The 15,907-nt window shown below is 52.2% G+C and overlaps 1 protein-coding gene across 4 annotated transcripts in view; it reads left to right on the plus strand.

Annotated features, from left to right (window-relative positions):
* Window positions 1–15,907, plus strand: part of SCUBE3 (signal peptide, CUB domain and EGF like domain containing 3) — a 100,844-nt gene that overhangs the window by 15,078 nt on the left and 69,859 nt on the right. For all 4 annotated transcript variants that reach the window (XM_034767444.1, XM_034767447.1, XM_034767445.1 and 1 more), the window contains exons 2-3: window positions 1,893–2,015; window positions 6,713–6,838. In XM_034767444.1, the coding sequence (XP_034623335.1) occupies window positions 1,893–2,015; window positions 6,713–6,838 (249 nt within the window). The remainder of the gene's footprint in view (window positions 1–1,892; window positions 2,016–6,712; window positions 6,839–15,907) is intronic.

A 15,907-nucleotide genomic window follows, 5' to 3' on the forward strand; every position in this document is an offset into this window, starting at 1 on the left:
TTCGTGCGAAGCCATCTGTACAATACCTGGCGGTAGAGAGAGCTGCAGCTACTGACTCTCTCTCCTTTTAGGGACTGTGTCATCATCACAATCCTTTTAAACGCCTGCATTATTCTGCTCATCAGCATAGCTTCTGTGCCCTTCGCTCTTGTGAGAACCAGGGGTGAAAGCTAGCCTGGGAAGGAAGCAAAACCAGAATAAGACCCCACAATAGCTCACCAGCCAGCTTTCAGCATTGGGGGTGGGGCCTGTACCTGTCAGTCCCTGGCTTGGGCTGAAAAGTCAACCAGTCGAGTTAATTACCCCCTCGGGAGTGGCAATGGTGGCCCTCTAGCTGAACGAATGAGACGTGAGCTGTAGACATGTTCGTGCCTGCAGCGGCACATGAGGACTCTCTTATTCACTTAGGGTATGTCTACACTGCCGTAAAACACCCTCCCACCTCGCAGGGTCCAGAGCCTGGGCACCAGCCCGAGCCCGAACGTCTACACTGCAGTTTTACAGGGCCAGCGACGGGTGTTTAATTGCAGTGTAGACATACCCTTAGGGGACCACATAGTGAAAAGCCAGAAGGGAACCAGGTGAATAGCCCATTACTCATAAACCACAGTCAGGGGCTGTCTGTTTATAAATGGCCACTGTCATTAAAACCTCCAATAACTCTGCCTCCTGCTGTGTTAAACCTTTGCAGCCAGCAGACTGCGTCCTCCTGGAGCCGGGGTGTGCGGGGTGGTAGGGAAGCCAGGCCTTTCCTCCACCTCCTACCTGGTGCTTATCCTCTGCCATCGGTACATCGCCTGCCAGCGGAGCTGCTGCTGCTGAATTGCAACAGGGCTGGTGGGCACCTTCTAGACAGTGAGCGAAAAGGGAGTGAGGCAGGGCGAGGAGGGCCTTGTGAAGCAGGCGGATGGAGAGAAAGGGAGGGAAGAAGAGAGTGAGGTTAAGCAGGGAGAGCTGGGAAGGGGGACCAGGTTGGTGGGCGAAGGAGATAGAAAGAGTGGGGGGTCGGGGGGGGGGGGGCAGAAGAAGGGGGAGACTGGTAAGAGGAGACCTGAGGGGAGAGAGGAGGAGAAGGAACTCTCCACTCTGGAGCAAGGAGTCAGGAGGATGGGCTACAGGTTAAGTCACAGGCTGGGATACAGGAGACCTAGGTTCCGTTCTTGGTTCAGCCACCGTCCGACCTTGGGCCAGTCACCGAGTCGCTCTGTGCCTCATCTGTGCAGTGGGGATCATGGCCCAGCCCTGCCTCACGCAGGGGTTGTGAGGATAAACTCCATTGCTGAGAGGGGGGCCGGATAGAGACCTAGGCAGAGTGGAATGTCTCCAGCAGGGCTGAGAACCCACTTCTGGAGACCAGGGGAGTTTAGTCACTAGTCATTGTGGGGGCTTGGTGATCTCTGGCTGTGCCGGGGAGAAGGCTGGCTGGGGAGGGAGCGGCGCTCTCTGACTGTGTGGGGATTCCCGCACCAAGCCCAACAGCTCATGGTTGAACTTGTTTGTACTGATCCTGATCCAGTTCCTGGTGAAGTCACCGGGAGTCTTTCCACTGCTCTGAGCGCCGGCTGCGTCAGGCCAGTCGTTGGCAGACTCAGCAGAGGCCAAGGGCTGGAGGAGGCCTGGAGACTGATGGCTCGCCCCTAGCGGGGCTCCCTCCGTGGCTCGGCTGAGGCCCATTGATTGAGCGCAGTCAGTGCGTGTGGCGAGCCTGCCTTGCTGCTGCCCATGCTGCATACAATCAGTGGCTCCACCGAGAATTTCAGTCTCTGAGGCTGATATTTCACCTGCAGAGCAGCAGCAGCAGCGGGCGCAGTATTGACAGGTGGGGTGTTTTCAGCGCATCTCCAGGCAGTGCAGAGATTCGTGACGTCACTTGCTTTCTTCCTCTTCCACAGATGTTGACGAATGCGTCGAGGGGACTGACAACTGCCACATTGACGCCCTCTGCCAGAACACCCCCAAATCCTACAAGTGCATCTGCAAGTCCGGATACTCCGGGGACGGGAAGCATTGCAAAGGTAAGGAGCACAGCTGGGAGAAAAACCAACCCAGGCTATGAGTGTGATCTTAAAGAGTTAGCAATTGGAAGTTTTGTGAGTGCTGTGCTGGCTGGAGTGAAAGTCGATAGGTGGCTCTTTAAAGCCAGAGAGCTTTCTGCTACGGCTGCAGTCAGTTGTGCACCTTTATGGTCCTTTCCTGCCCAAATCCAGAGTTTGTTTTGGTAAATCCATGGCACGTTATCCGTAAATCCATGGCTGCCACTGTGGAGGAGTGACAGTGAATCCAAAGTGGCTCTGTTTATACTACTGTCGCCTTGACTACTCAGACCAAAATGAGAAGCTGCAATTCTTAACCAATGAAGTTCTACTGTTGGATTGGATGACAGTCCTAAAAACAGTCCTGTCTACACTACTGCAGCTTCCACTGTTGCTACCAGCTGTGTCATTGGGGAATTACAGGTCCCGTTTTGGCCAGCACAGGGTCAGCCTGTGCAATGGCAGGTTCTGGGCCAGGAGAAGGCTGGGTCTTATTTTTAATCGAAGGGTGGAATTTGGCTCTGAATCTGGAATTTGTAAAAACAAAGCCGTCGTGGTGGCATCACCCCCACACTTTTAGGAAAAGACAGATTCCCGCGATTGTATCTGTTTAAATTCTAGTAGGAGCCACTGGATTTTGTTTTAAAGAAATCAGCCTTTTCCTGCTGTGTTTGCAACCCAAACACTGTGTTTGCAACCCAAACACTGCAGCCTTGTGCTAGAGCATGAGACCCTGAAACCATGAAAAGGACTAAAACACAGGAGCGAAATTGACTACCCATTTGGCGCTCCGCCCAGTCCCCTCAATCCTGTACCCTCTCTTCTGTGACCCCTGGGTAAGGTCCATTCCAAAATGATTTCACTGAAATGAAGAGCAACAATAAAATGGTTGGGCTGGAATTTTAAGTCCTAGCTTTTTGCGTGATTTGAAATTACGCTCTGGGATCAGAATAGACTGGACACAAATAGCTGATGGATTCATAGAATCATGGGACTGGCAGGGACCTCGAGAGGTCATCTAGTCCAGTCCCCTGCACTCATGGCAGGACTAAGTATTATCTAGACCATCCTTGACAGGTGTTTATCTACATACAATGTAAGCTCAGAGATGCCTCACTGTGGAAACTGGCCATTACATACAGCCCCCAGCTAAAACCTCTCCAGCGCATTATCCACGATCTACAACCTATCCTGGAAAATGATCCCTCACTCTCACAGACCTTGGGAGGCAGGCCAGTCCTCACTTACAGACAACCCCCCAACCTGAAGCAAATACTCACCAGCAACTACACACCACACCACAGAAACACCAACCCAGGAACCAATCCCTGTAGCAAACCTTGTTGCCTGCTCTGTCCCCATATCTACTCTGGCGACACCATCAGAGGACCCAACCACATCAGCCACACCATCAAGGGCTCATTCACCTGCACATCCACTAATGTTATATATGCCATCATGTGCCAGCAATGCCCCTCTGGCATGTACATTGGCCAAACCGGGCAGTCCCTCTTCAAAAGAATAAATGGACACAAATCGGACATCAGGAATGGTAACATACATAAGCCAGTAAGTGAACACTTCAATCTCCCTGATCATTCTATTACAGATTTAAAAGTCATTATCCTTGAACAAAAAAAACTTCAGAAACAGACTTCAAAGAGAAACAGCAGAACTAAAATTAATTTGCAAATTTAACACCATTAATCTGGACTTGAATAGGGACTGGGAGTGGCTGACTCATTACACAAGCAGCTTTTCCTCTCCTGGAATCGACATCTCCTCCTCTATTACTGGGAGTGGACTACATCCACCCTGATTGAATTGGCCCTGTCAACACTGGTTCTCCACTTGTGAAGTAACTCCCTGCTCTCCATGTGTCAGTATATAATGCCTGCATCTGTAACTTTCACTCTATGCATCTGAAGAAGTGAGGTTTTTACCCACGAAAGCTTATGCCCAAATAAATCTGTTTGTCTTTAAGGTGCCACCAGACTCCTTGTTGTTTTTGTGGAAACAGAGTGCATTAATAATCATCTTCAGCCATTTCAGGAAATCCATTTATGACTTCTTGTGCCAGAGACTCCTTGAAGTCCGCTAGAGACTTCACTGTTGCTGTTGATTCTACACGGCGCTGATGCTAAGATACTGTGATGATGGACAGCGAGGAAAAGCTAGGGGTAGCTATTCTCTGCTCTGAGCAATTCTTGCCTTGGGACTCTATAACTGATTACAGCATAGAAGAGATTCAAGTTTGATCTCTGTACCTTCCCTTCCCATCTTTTTCATCTCTCTATGTTGTTGGCACCATCCATCTTCTATGCCCCAAGCCAGGGACACCTGGTGGAAAGCTAATGTAAAGATCTTGAGAAACTTTCTGCAGCCATTTCTAGCTTAAGTTCTAGGACCTCCAGAGGGGTCTGTAGGGTAAATACTCGGTCAATAGCCAAAGGTCACTCCATACAAGATGCTGTGTAAAGTGTTATGTCTGAGCATGACTGTGGCTCCTTGGGCCCCATTGTGCTGGGGCTGTATCTATACACCACAAGAGACAGTCCTTGCCCCCAACAATTTACAATCTAACTGTAGAAGAATGGAAGTATTGTTATTCCCATTTTTCAATTGGGCAGTGGAGGAACAGAGAGATGAAATGACTTGCCCAAGCTCACACGTGGGGAGTCTTTGGCAGAATCAGGCACTGAACCCAGATCTCTGGAGTCTGAGTTCAGTGTTTTCGCCACAAAACCATCTCTTCTCTAAAGATGAGGGTTCCTACCCAATCGCACCTCACTTTTAGCTGTTATAATCGCATTGAGCACCAAAGCAGTCCATTGCTGGAAACGAGAGGGCGTGGACTAGTAATGGGGAACCATTGTACAAGGTTCGTCTCCTGCACTCTGATTACGTTGCCCTCCATAATGCTTTCCTCTTGAGCACGACACCCATTCCTTTAAGCACCAGAACCAACTCTCGCCCGTCTCTGGAGTATCTCAGCTTCCACTGACATGGTGAATGGTGGAGAAACAAACAAAGAGATTAAAGAGACGACAGCCAGTCAGCTGAGGTCCAAATCTGGGTTTTGTTGTGAGGGGAGGAAGGCATTTCTACACAGCTTAATAGGAAGAGAAACATTGTTGTGAAGTTGAACAAAAGAAAAGAAAATGAGAACCAATTTTTAAAATGCAAATGACCCCTATATTTCCACTACCCCACACACAGCAGCCTCAGACTGAGGCCAAGAATTTAACAAGAGCCAGGAAAGGATTGGATATTTACACGGGTACCAACCATATCCAGACTTATCGTAATTAATGACGACAAAATTTGGAAGGGATATTAAGCCTTATGCTTCAGGCTTAAGCTGACTTCTAATTATTAGAGACCAGGATGAGATCTGTGAGGTTCTTATAACTTTCTTTGAAGCGGTTGGTTCTGGCCACTGCCAGAGATGGGATACTGGGCTGAATGGACCTTGGATCTGATCCAGCGTGGCAGTTCCTATTGTTCCAGCCTTAGTACAGAGACACAAACCAAGAGAGTGAAAAACAGGCTGTAAACAGAAAGCAGAAGTGGCCAGGCTAGACTTGCTGTCGCAGCCGGGAGAGATGCAGAAAACACAAACTGCATCAGCAGTGGAAGGTTAAACTGGATTTAAGAATCCAAGGTGATTTCAGTGACCCAAGTAACGACTTGTGTTTTTTTAATTATATGGGGGGTATCCGGAGTTGTTTTATGTACTGTGCAATCCCATGGAAGTCACGGCTGTAAGTTGGCAAAGAGGTCAGCCCAGCAATTTTGTCTGCACAGCGTTACTTTAAACATATCCAGTTCTTTACTAGACTAGCTTACTCAGTGACCCATCCTGCCCTCTGTCCTATGGGCCCTTCTGTCCCATAGCGAGAGTCCTGCTAAGGAGGTGGGGGGAAGAGCGCTCCCCATGCAGGATGTTTGCTTCCCGTGCCCACCATGGAGCTGAGCTCCATGGGAACATCCTCTTTCCCCACGCACGTGGGTTGCTGGGGCAGACCAGGGTTACACATTCAGAGTAATGGTGCATTAGCAGCAGGGGCAGCTGCAGATCAGCTACTCCTCTGCGGACACCCCCTGTGTCAAGCCCAGCTATCCTGACTTGGTGCAGAATGGGGCGGATTTTGCTCTTGGAGCCCACAGCAAAGGTCACGCTGTCTTTGCATGGCTTGTTCCGTTGGTCATGAGCCGATGGCTTCCTTAGGGCTGCGACCGTATCTGACGTTTGAATGCGTGATCTCTGTTTTGCATCCTGTGCCTGCTGACTCTTGGCAGAGGCTGACAACAGGCCTGTGGTTATGGTGCTTTGCTCCTGTGGAGCTGGTCTCAGTGGCGATGGCATGCCCACCCTTCCTGCCGTATTGTTGCCGTGATGATGTGATGGGGAAGCCCCAGAGTAACTGGGGCAAGCAGCACCAAAATGCCTGTGAGTGGCACTAGCCCACATTGGGATGTGAGATGTTAGGGGACGTGCATGTCACCCTGACCATAGCCAGTGTGGTGACCAAGAGCATCACGTGTAATGAGTTAGCAAGTCTCAGTGAATCCCGTCCCGCCTAGGAGGCGTGTAGCTGATCTGAGGTACAGCGATGGGCCTGGGGAGGGGATTCAGGTCTCTCACCGCTCTCCGGGCTTCTCTCCTCTCTGTGCAGACGTCGATGAGTGCGAGCGGGACGACAACGCTGGCTGCGTCCACGACTGTGTCAACATCCCGGGGAATTATCGCTGCACCTGCTACGACGGCTTCCGCCTGGCGCACGATGGCCACAACTGCCTGGGTAAGGGGTTGGCAAGCTGCTCAGTGGTGGGGGGTGGGATGGGTCCGGTGTTTCCCACGAGTCTGCAGACAGGGAATCTGCTCCTGGCTGCAGAACTGTGCTCTGGAATCTGTGTGCACGTTAATCATAAGATCCATAGAAATGCAGGACTGGAAGGGCCCTCGAGAATTCATCTAGTCCACACACACACACCCCGCCGTGCTGAGGCAGGACCAAGTACCCCTAGTGTGCCACTGGCTGAGTCATCAGCAGGGATTGACCCCACAGCTTCTGGATCTAAAAGTATGAGCCTGAGCTGAAGGACCAGCTCTAGTGGCTTGAAGGCAATAGCAGGCTTGTAAAACTCTTATACGTGGTCTAACCACTGTGGGATGCACATAAAGCTGGGCTGTGTTAATAGGGGTTACTTTTCAAAACAGGGTGTTTCTAGCTTTCATGGTTGTAGAGAAAATGTGACCCCAGTGTAGTTGATAACTGGGGTTTTCCTGAGTTTGCAGGCAGCTTGAAAAAAGCCTGCAAGTTGAATGGCTTGTTCCATTCATCTCATTGGGGTGTTAACCCTGACTCCTGATTCTGGGCATGAACCTGGGATGTGCTGAGCGCTTCCTATGAGTTGCTGAGAACCTTCAGCTCCCATTGATATCAGTGAAGTAGGAGGGTGGTCAGCCCCTCACACGGTCAGGCCCATAAGCAGCAAGCTCACAGTTCTCCAACCTTGCATTGTGAGGCTGGGCACAGCAAATCAGCTCTCGTGGCTGAGAAGTCTCCGGTGGAGCAGCCAGTCTCCAAGCCATCTCAATGGACCACCTCCCCCCTCAATGTCCTGCCTCACACGGGTCCAAAGAGGAGTGGCTCGGAGCTGCAGGGTGATCCATGTTCCCTCCTGTGCCTCTAGACACGCAGTATGGCATTGCACAAATCCTCCAGCTGTGAGATTTTACTGCAGTGTTTATTGCTGTTGTGTCCCAGAGAGGAATGCAAGCTGCTCTAAGTGGCCAGTCCAGCTATCAGAGTTAAAGGGCCCCCCGCCCTTTCTCTAGGGTCAGGGAGACACTGCTGGGTTTCTTCACTAGAGGATTTATCATGGGAAGGATTTGTTGTTGTCCTGCGTCTGTTTTTAAACCGACCCTTGCAGAGCTCCATTCTTTGTCCCCTTTATCCTGGTGGGAAACAAGCTTTGACTCTGGGCTGGGGTAGGATGAAGCAAGAGCAGATGTCTGGCTCAGAGCCTGTACGCGCCTCTTATCGATGAGACAGCTACAACTATTTGTGCACGGACCTGCCATTTATCATATGCCTGTACAGCCCCTAGCACAAAGGGGCCCAACCTGGAAATACTGCAATATTAATGGAGAAATAATAATACATGTTGATTCTTTTCCTTGGACTGAGGATGATGTACCTTCAAGGAGCTCTGTGTCTCCACCTGGTGGGAGGAGCTAAGCCCTGCCAGTGGGGCAGGGGCAGGGGCAGGAGCAGCCGTTGCTCATGGCGCTGGTTATACTGACCGCAGCTGAGTTTCCTTCCTACAATCATCCCATCAGGTCAGTGACTGCCAGGGGATGTTCAGGACCCATAGGCTTGATAAGTGGGGAAGCTGAACACCTGCAGGATACAAGAGTCGTCCCCATCCCCGTCCCCCCACACACACGCCCTAGTCTAAAGGGATGAGTGTGAATCCCAGTAAGTGAACCTAGATAGCTCCTGCCCCTCTGAGTCTACAATCTGTACTGAGCCCAGGTGGGCAGCCCCCCACGCTAGGGGTCATTGGAACAATGTACTCCATGGCCCGTGGTGTAAATCTTGGCTGGCGGAGAACCTGCAGCGTGTCTAAGTCCCTGCTGTAGTTTTTGCCTCCCAAGAAGCATAATCAGGATGGTGCCAAGCTGGGTAATGACCATCTGAGACCTTCCCACACCCCCTGTTTCCATCTGGAGCTCCCAGGTGTCTGGACCAGTGCTTTGCAAATGATCAGGACACTGGGGGCTCGCACGGGGAAGAGGGCAGCCTGGTGTCCTCAGTCAATGTCAGGTATGGGTATCTTGGAGGAAGCCCGTGTCACTCGGCTCTTCCTAGCCGAGCCAAGGTTCCTTCCTCCTGCAGAGCTGGGATCCTCAAGTGTGCCTTTGTGCACCAGCAGGGGAGATGACTCTGGCTCAAGTGCTTGATGTAAGCTCGAAAGCAGTTGGTCCAGTAAAAGATATCCCCTCACCCACCTCGCCTCGCTAATATCCTAGGGCCAACATGGCCACAACACTGCAAACAAAAAAGAGAAAGTGTCACTTTTCTGCAGTATGGATGGAATCCAACTGAGATGAAACAGGGCCCCCAGAATCGGGTCCGGGCAATCCCTGGATGTCTCATTTTGCGCCTTCTGAAGAATCTTTTGAGCCCAGAAAACTGGCTTTGGAAATGTCCAGAGTCCCGTTCCACTGTGCAAGCTTCCCAGCTGGTGTGATGCCGGCAAGGCCATGCACAAGGTCTCATGGAATGAAACACAGGAGGAGACTCGTTCAGTACGACAGCAACAGTGTGGCCCGTCCCCAGTCCTTGGCGAATTCAAAACCAAAATACTGGTTCACTTTTCCGGTGCTACCCTAAGATCCCCCTTCCAGGGCTCAGGTGCCCCTTGGTACCGCCAACATGCCGTGCGATCTGCCATGGACCAAGAACAAACCACCTTATGGAGGTAGCAAAGGACTACGGAAAGAAGCGAATTGAATCCTAGTGGAGTAACCTGTTCAATTGGATTCCAGATATAGGTGGTTGGCTCCATAATGTACTCCGAAGCGCCGTTGTAATAATATGTGGCTTACTGGCCTTGTATGTTATGATAAAAGGACTCTGCAAAGGACTCTGTGCAGACAATCTTCACGGCCAGCTCCAGTGGGTGAGCAGTACAAGTACCACAGGTTTTCCCCACTGAACTGGGAAACAAAATTCCTAGAAATTTTGCTTGTCGTCAGCAAGTCCTGGCAGGTCTGTGGACACCACCAGCCAAGAACGGGGACTCCCAGCTGCTGGAGAGTCTTGCTGAGCCACTCGTACAGGGAGCGAATCCTGGAGCGACGGAGAGAGAGAGAGTTTTAAGAGGCATCAAAATTGGGAAAGACACAGAAAATGGAGAAGCAGGAGCCAGAAGAATGGATGGGGAGGGTGTGATGAGCTACGATCCCCGCTCTCCATCCCCATCCTGCCATGCCCTTGACTCTTCCCAGCCTCACACTTCTCTTGCTCACCCATTCAGCCTCGTCATGCAGCATTACAAAAGCTCCCTGATGATCTGCTGCCTGGTTACCCCCATCTTCTCTGCTCAGATCTATCCTGGGACATTCCAGGAGCTGCTTTTGCTTTCCCATCTCCCTGCTGTGCCCTCTCCCTGGCTCGGCCTGGCCTTGCATTATTGCATTCAGTTACCCAGCTTGGTCATGCCTTTACATCTCTCCCCATCGCCATGCCCTGATCCCTGGCGCGGCCCTGCCCTGCCTCAGTCTAGCAGCATCACTGACTTCTCGAGTGCTGCCTATCCTCAGCTCTGCGGCATAGAATCCAGTGTGTTAGAAACCAACACAAAAATATATGTTGGGGGCAGATCTTTTCTTTAAAAAACCAGTTTTTGTTGTGTCTGGATGTAACAGTAAGAACAGCAGCAACAGCTGGGAACCTTCAGAGACTCATGCGAGTTCTTTAAACACTGACATATCATCAGTGAAATGCTGACTCCCGCCCACCGCCCCTGCCCCGGGACCTCGTGTTGAAAGATTGTAATCTCCCAGTTACGTATTTCAGACATGTTATTCGGGAAAATTGCTGACAGGAGAGACCGCCAGCCCTGGATCTCATCCCTGTGGTGGTATCTGTGAGCACGAAGCTGCTCAGGAGCTCCGAACTGGCAGCACCTAGCGATCAGTCCCTGCTTGGGCCTGGGGTTATTATTCCCCACGTAGGTGGCCGTGGTGTCCTAAGGCTGTTCCTCATTCCACGGCGGCACCCCAGGAGTGCTGGGAAGTCAGCGGATCTCCTCATGCCAGGAGAGAAGATCTGTGCTTCCCAGCCGCCCCGCCCCAGCCTGGAATCCTCGGAGTGGCCACGGGTATCAGCACAAAGGGTTCTGAGATGCAGGGACAGAGCGTGAGCCGCCGCGCTGCGTCACACAAGCAGAGGCTCCGTGCCAGAGGTGCTTTCTGGGAGTGGCGGACAGTGGGTGGAGAGCAGGGCAGGTGTTGCCCTGCACCAGGCTATGCAGCTAAAAATAATGCTCGTAGCCTCCTTCATCTGTGTGTGGCTGCATGCCATGCAAGCACTAGCTGGGTTTGTCCTCAACCGCCCTCTCTGCAAGGCCGGTTGCTTTTACAGCTGGAGAAACTGAGGCACGGGAGAGGGAGCGAAGTGACATGCACGGTCACACAGGCAGCCAGTGGCAGGGCTGGAGATAGAATCCAGGAGGGCAAAGGAGCAGAAGTCCCCCACGTCAGCACACACACACCTTCACAGCCCTGGGTTTTGAGAGCTGCAGACCACAGCTGCCAGGAGTGCATCCGTGTCTGTGGGGGAAACCAACATGAGCTGCCTCCCCCGTAGGCCCTGCTGGCGTGTGGGTGTACGTCTGGCAGGGACATTCTGCTCTTCTCCTGCTACCCGAAAAGGGACCAGCCTCCCTCAGATTCAGGCACCCCAGCTGCCCGCTCCTTTCGCTTGTGCTTGAGAGTCAGCCCTGCACCTGCCAAAATAGATGAGTTAATAGCAAATACGGCAGGGATGTTAACCAGCAACCAGGGTAGGTAAATAATCCCCAGGCCAAGACAAACCCTGCATCTGCCTACAGAGGGGTCATACATCCTGTCCCCTATTGTCACAGCACTCACTCAATGGAACTAGCAGGCCACCTGCCCTCCTGTAGCATCACCACCCCTTCCTCCATTGGCACCCACTGCGGCTATTAGCACCTAGGGGTGGAGTAGAGAAGCCAAGGAGATGGAGCAATGTACAATCCCTCTCACATCAGATCTCCGCAGAAGAGGCAGAAGCGGCTCCGTGCTGATTTCACTCTCATTAGCGCCTGCAGCGGGATCGGTAGTGAGCTCATCACTGGGGGTTTATGCACACATACGTTTTGCATTAAGCCTCATCACCGGGATCTTGCCGTCCTCCCTGTTAATAGCGAGCCCGAGATTTACACAGCTGGAACCAGAGGCGGGAGGGGTGGCCCTGCCTTCCTTTCCCGGGAGATGATGAGCCCAAGGAAAGAAAGCAAAGCCGGGATGAAGAGCAGTGGATGTCATGTGTTTACAAAGGTCCTGGCTCCAGTGGGAGGGCTGGAATTCCACAGGCAGTGCAAAGGATGGGTGAGAAGAGGCTGCCTGCAGGAACTGAGGGCCACTGGTGGTGGAGGGTAACTGGCTTTAGTAGACCTTGGCCAACAACAATCAAAGCATGGGGAAGGGGAATTATTTCACTGTTTCTTCCCCTGCTCGTGAGCGTCCAGCTTTATCTTGATTTCTCCCAGTCAGGTGCCTCAGCTCAGGAGCTGGTGCTAGGTAATGGGGACAGAATGAGGTGGGAAGCTGAGATCCTGCCTTCTCATGCTGCTTGGGGTCTATGGGGCAGCGACCAATGCCGTAAATGTGCCCCCTACTCGAGCCTCACCTGTCTTCTCTCATGTGCACTTGGGTGGTTGGTTTTTTGGAAGGGAGTTGTGGGAGCAATATAGCCCAGGGAATGGGGAAGAGTTTATCGGGCAGAAAAAGTCCACTTCCTCCCCGCACGGATCTCTCTGCCTTGTCCCTGCTGCTCACCCAGGGACCATTGCTCTTTGCTTGCCCAGTGACATTCCCTTCCCACTCACCGGGGTCTGTCGCTCTGATCAGCTTCCCAGCTTCTTACATTTCAGGCCATATTTTCTTGGTTGGGAGCCCCCCGCCAGCCAGGACAAATTCTCATTCCCCTTGTATCAGACAAGCTCCCCCCAAAGTTTTCTTGGGCACCATCTCTGGTGGCTCTTCACTCTCGAGCAACAGCGGCTTCTTGGTGGCTTGGAGAACCTTCTTCCAACCAGTCTCCACCTCCTGTGTAATTGCAGCCAAGGTCAGGGCTAGACCAGTGATTGGCAATACTCACTGCTCTTGGTTTACAGATGCTAGCTGTCCTCCCAGGAGGAAGGCCAAGGATTGTTGTCCACATTTCACAGAGAGGGTGTGGGTGAGCCAAAGTAATTAGGCTCTGGCTCACCCACACCCTCTCTGTGAAATGCGGACCTGACACTCCTGACCTATCTGATTATTCTTCTCTTAGACCAGTGGGCAGTTCCAGGCAATCAGCTGCCGTTGGCTTTAGGAACACAACTGCTGGAGAAAATTCTAGGTTGCATGTATAAAGGCGTCTTTTGGGCCAGGTCATCAGCGGGTGCAGGTGCTGTAGCTATGCCAGTTTACACCAGCTGAGGGTCTGGCCCTTTATCTGTGGCTCTCAAAGGAGGTCTCCATTATCCCCATTTCACAGGCAAGTAAACTGAGGCTGTGTCTTCACTGCAAAAAATAAGAAGTGGTGTTCTTTCCATCTAGAGAGTTATCCTGATGTAAAATCCTAGTGGAGATAAGGCACAGATAGTTATTCCCTAGAGCTGGCGAGTTAAGGTCAAACCTATACCCCACACCTGGGGTTTACCTTGTCTAGCTGCGTCCAGTTAAAAACTCCAGTGCCTTTTTTGGCAGCGAGGACCTAACCTAAGGCACAGAGAGGCGCAGTGACTTGCTTAGGGTGTTGCAATGAGTCAGCGGCAGAACTGGAAATGGAACCCAGGCGTCCTGACTCCCAACCCCATGCCCTGTACGCTGGACCATGCTGCCTCTGCCAGCTCATACCCGCAGCATGGGGCACAAGCCTCCATGCCAGAGCCCCCTTCCCCAGGCCGCTGGCTTCAGCACGTATTCTTCAGTGCTGTGGGGAGGGCATGTGCGACAGCGAGGGTGGGATCTGAGTAGCAGGCAGAGCCAGGGATTGCTCCTTCTGGGACTTGTAGAGGATTGTCTGCAACTTAGACGTTATTAAAAGAAATTCCGCCATGCAACCCCCCCCCCCCCCCCCCCCCCAAGATCCTGAGTGACCTTTTGAACCAGGATAGGAATTCAAGCCCTCTTCCCGCCACAGCAGCCTTTTGGCTTCTGGCTGTCTCCGTTGCGTTTAATAAAACAGGCATTAGGGGCTGCAGAGCCTCATTTCAGCCCTTGGGTTTGAGCCGGTGCCTTGTCATTCTTGTGCCGAGTTTGCAGGAGAAGTCGCAGGACGTTAAGCTCTTGTTATAAGTGAGGGATTTGAAGGGAGTTATTGGCCTGTGCGGAACGCGGCTCAGCTGGGACCAAAACTCAAGCTAAGGAAACAAATCTCCTGCCATTGAACAAGGCACCCCTTTTCTGTCTTGCTGCTGGCTTTCCAAGCTGGCTACTGCCGAAAAACTGGCTGGAGCTAGCTTGGTCCATGGAACAGCAAGGGCAGAGAACGTTTCCGTGAGGAAAATTATGATGTGGGGGGACAAATCCAAGTGCCTTTTCTGAGGTGATGTGATCTTTTATTTTTCTCTCTGGCTTTTATCCTTGCTCAGTCCCCGGGTCAAGCTGCCTTGAGCTGTGATCTGGGTTATGTTTCCTAAGCCAAGCAAGGTTAAGCAGGAAGTGCACAGTTGAGAGACGACCCTGGAACACCTGGGTGGGAGTGTTGCCCCAGACTGTGGGGCTCCTCCTTGGGTGTCAGAGCTGAGTCCTAGCGGCGGGAGGCGCTGGGCTGGACTATGAGTTGAATCTGAGTGGCGCGAAGGGACCAGAAGGCAGCTGTATCCGTCCATCTGAGAATTCCCCTGGTATAGGGGAGCTCCTTGCTGGCCCTGGCTGTGCCACTCCATGCCCAGGTCTGGTGTGGGAGACTGGAGGGAGCATGCCAGGAGTGGGTGATGCTCAGCTGGTGCATAGTCCCTCCTGGACGGCTGGCCAGAGTTGGAACAGGGACTCAGGAGAGTGCAGGTGTGCCTTGAGAAGTGTAACTGATTCTCTTTGCTCAGCAAAGAAACTGGGATGCTGCCTTTTGGGTTAAGTGTACAACTGAGGTACAGGTCCCTGTGTTCAGGGCAGATCCCTTGGTCCTTTCCCGAAAGGTAGGGATGCTGGCCACAATATCCTAGGTAAATCCCAACTCAGGAATTTATGTTCTGCTGAGTTGAATTTCCCCTGTAGTTTCAATTGGGTCTGGTCAGAAGCTGGTGGATTCCATCCCAGAGGTGGCTGCACTGCAGTGGTGGGTGAAGGGTCTCCTGCATCTCCTTCATAGGGGCGCTGGAAGGATGAGCAGAGAAGTGCTTTGGGGTCCTTGGATGAAAGCCAAGCATTTGTGTAGTCTCTCTTCATATCTCTTTCTCAAAATCAGTTTCGCACCTGTGCCCTTTCAGCGAGAGACACCGTACCGATAGGCCAAATGAAGAGCAAACTCCTGAAGATGGGGAAGAAAATTACTGGCCATGGCTTTGGACTGTGTGCTGTTTTCAGGAGATAGCGAGTCCTGCGAGTGCCATGGGATGCTCCCCTGTAGGAAACCCTTCCAGGGGGCAGCCTCTCTCTCCTGCTTCTCTTGGCCATTCATGACCATCCCATGGGGGTTTCCCCCCTTTTGTTCCATTCGGAGAAGCAAATGATTGTACCTGGCACCTGCCAGCAAGGATTGCACAAAGGGAGCTGTTTGAGCATGGGTAACTGTCCTGCCAGTTGCATGTCCAGGTTTGGGGGCGGGGAGGATTTCACACCATGTGGCTGTGTACATGTGTGACTCAGCAGGGCCGGCTCCCGGTGTTTTGCCAGCTGGAGCGTAAAACATTTTCAGCACCGCGCCAGCCTAGAGTGGCTGCCAGCCAGTGAGGGGAAGAAAAGGGGTGTAGAGGAGTGGCACAGCTCTGTGACGTGCCCCCTAGCAGCTGTCACTCAGGCTGACCAGTCACCCTGCTCACCTGCCCTGCGTCTCAGCATGAGTGTGTGCCTATGTGTGTCTCTGTGTAAGAGTGTGTATGTCCTCAAATCTGTGTGTGTGTGT

This window comes from Trachemys scripta, chromosome 4 (assembly GCF_013100865.1).
Source record: "Trachemys scripta elegans isolate TJP31775 chromosome 4, CAS_Tse_1.0, whole genome shotgun sequence".
NCBI classification, from domain to species: domain Eukaryota; kingdom Metazoa; phylum Chordata; order Testudines; family Emydidae; genus Trachemys; species Trachemys scripta.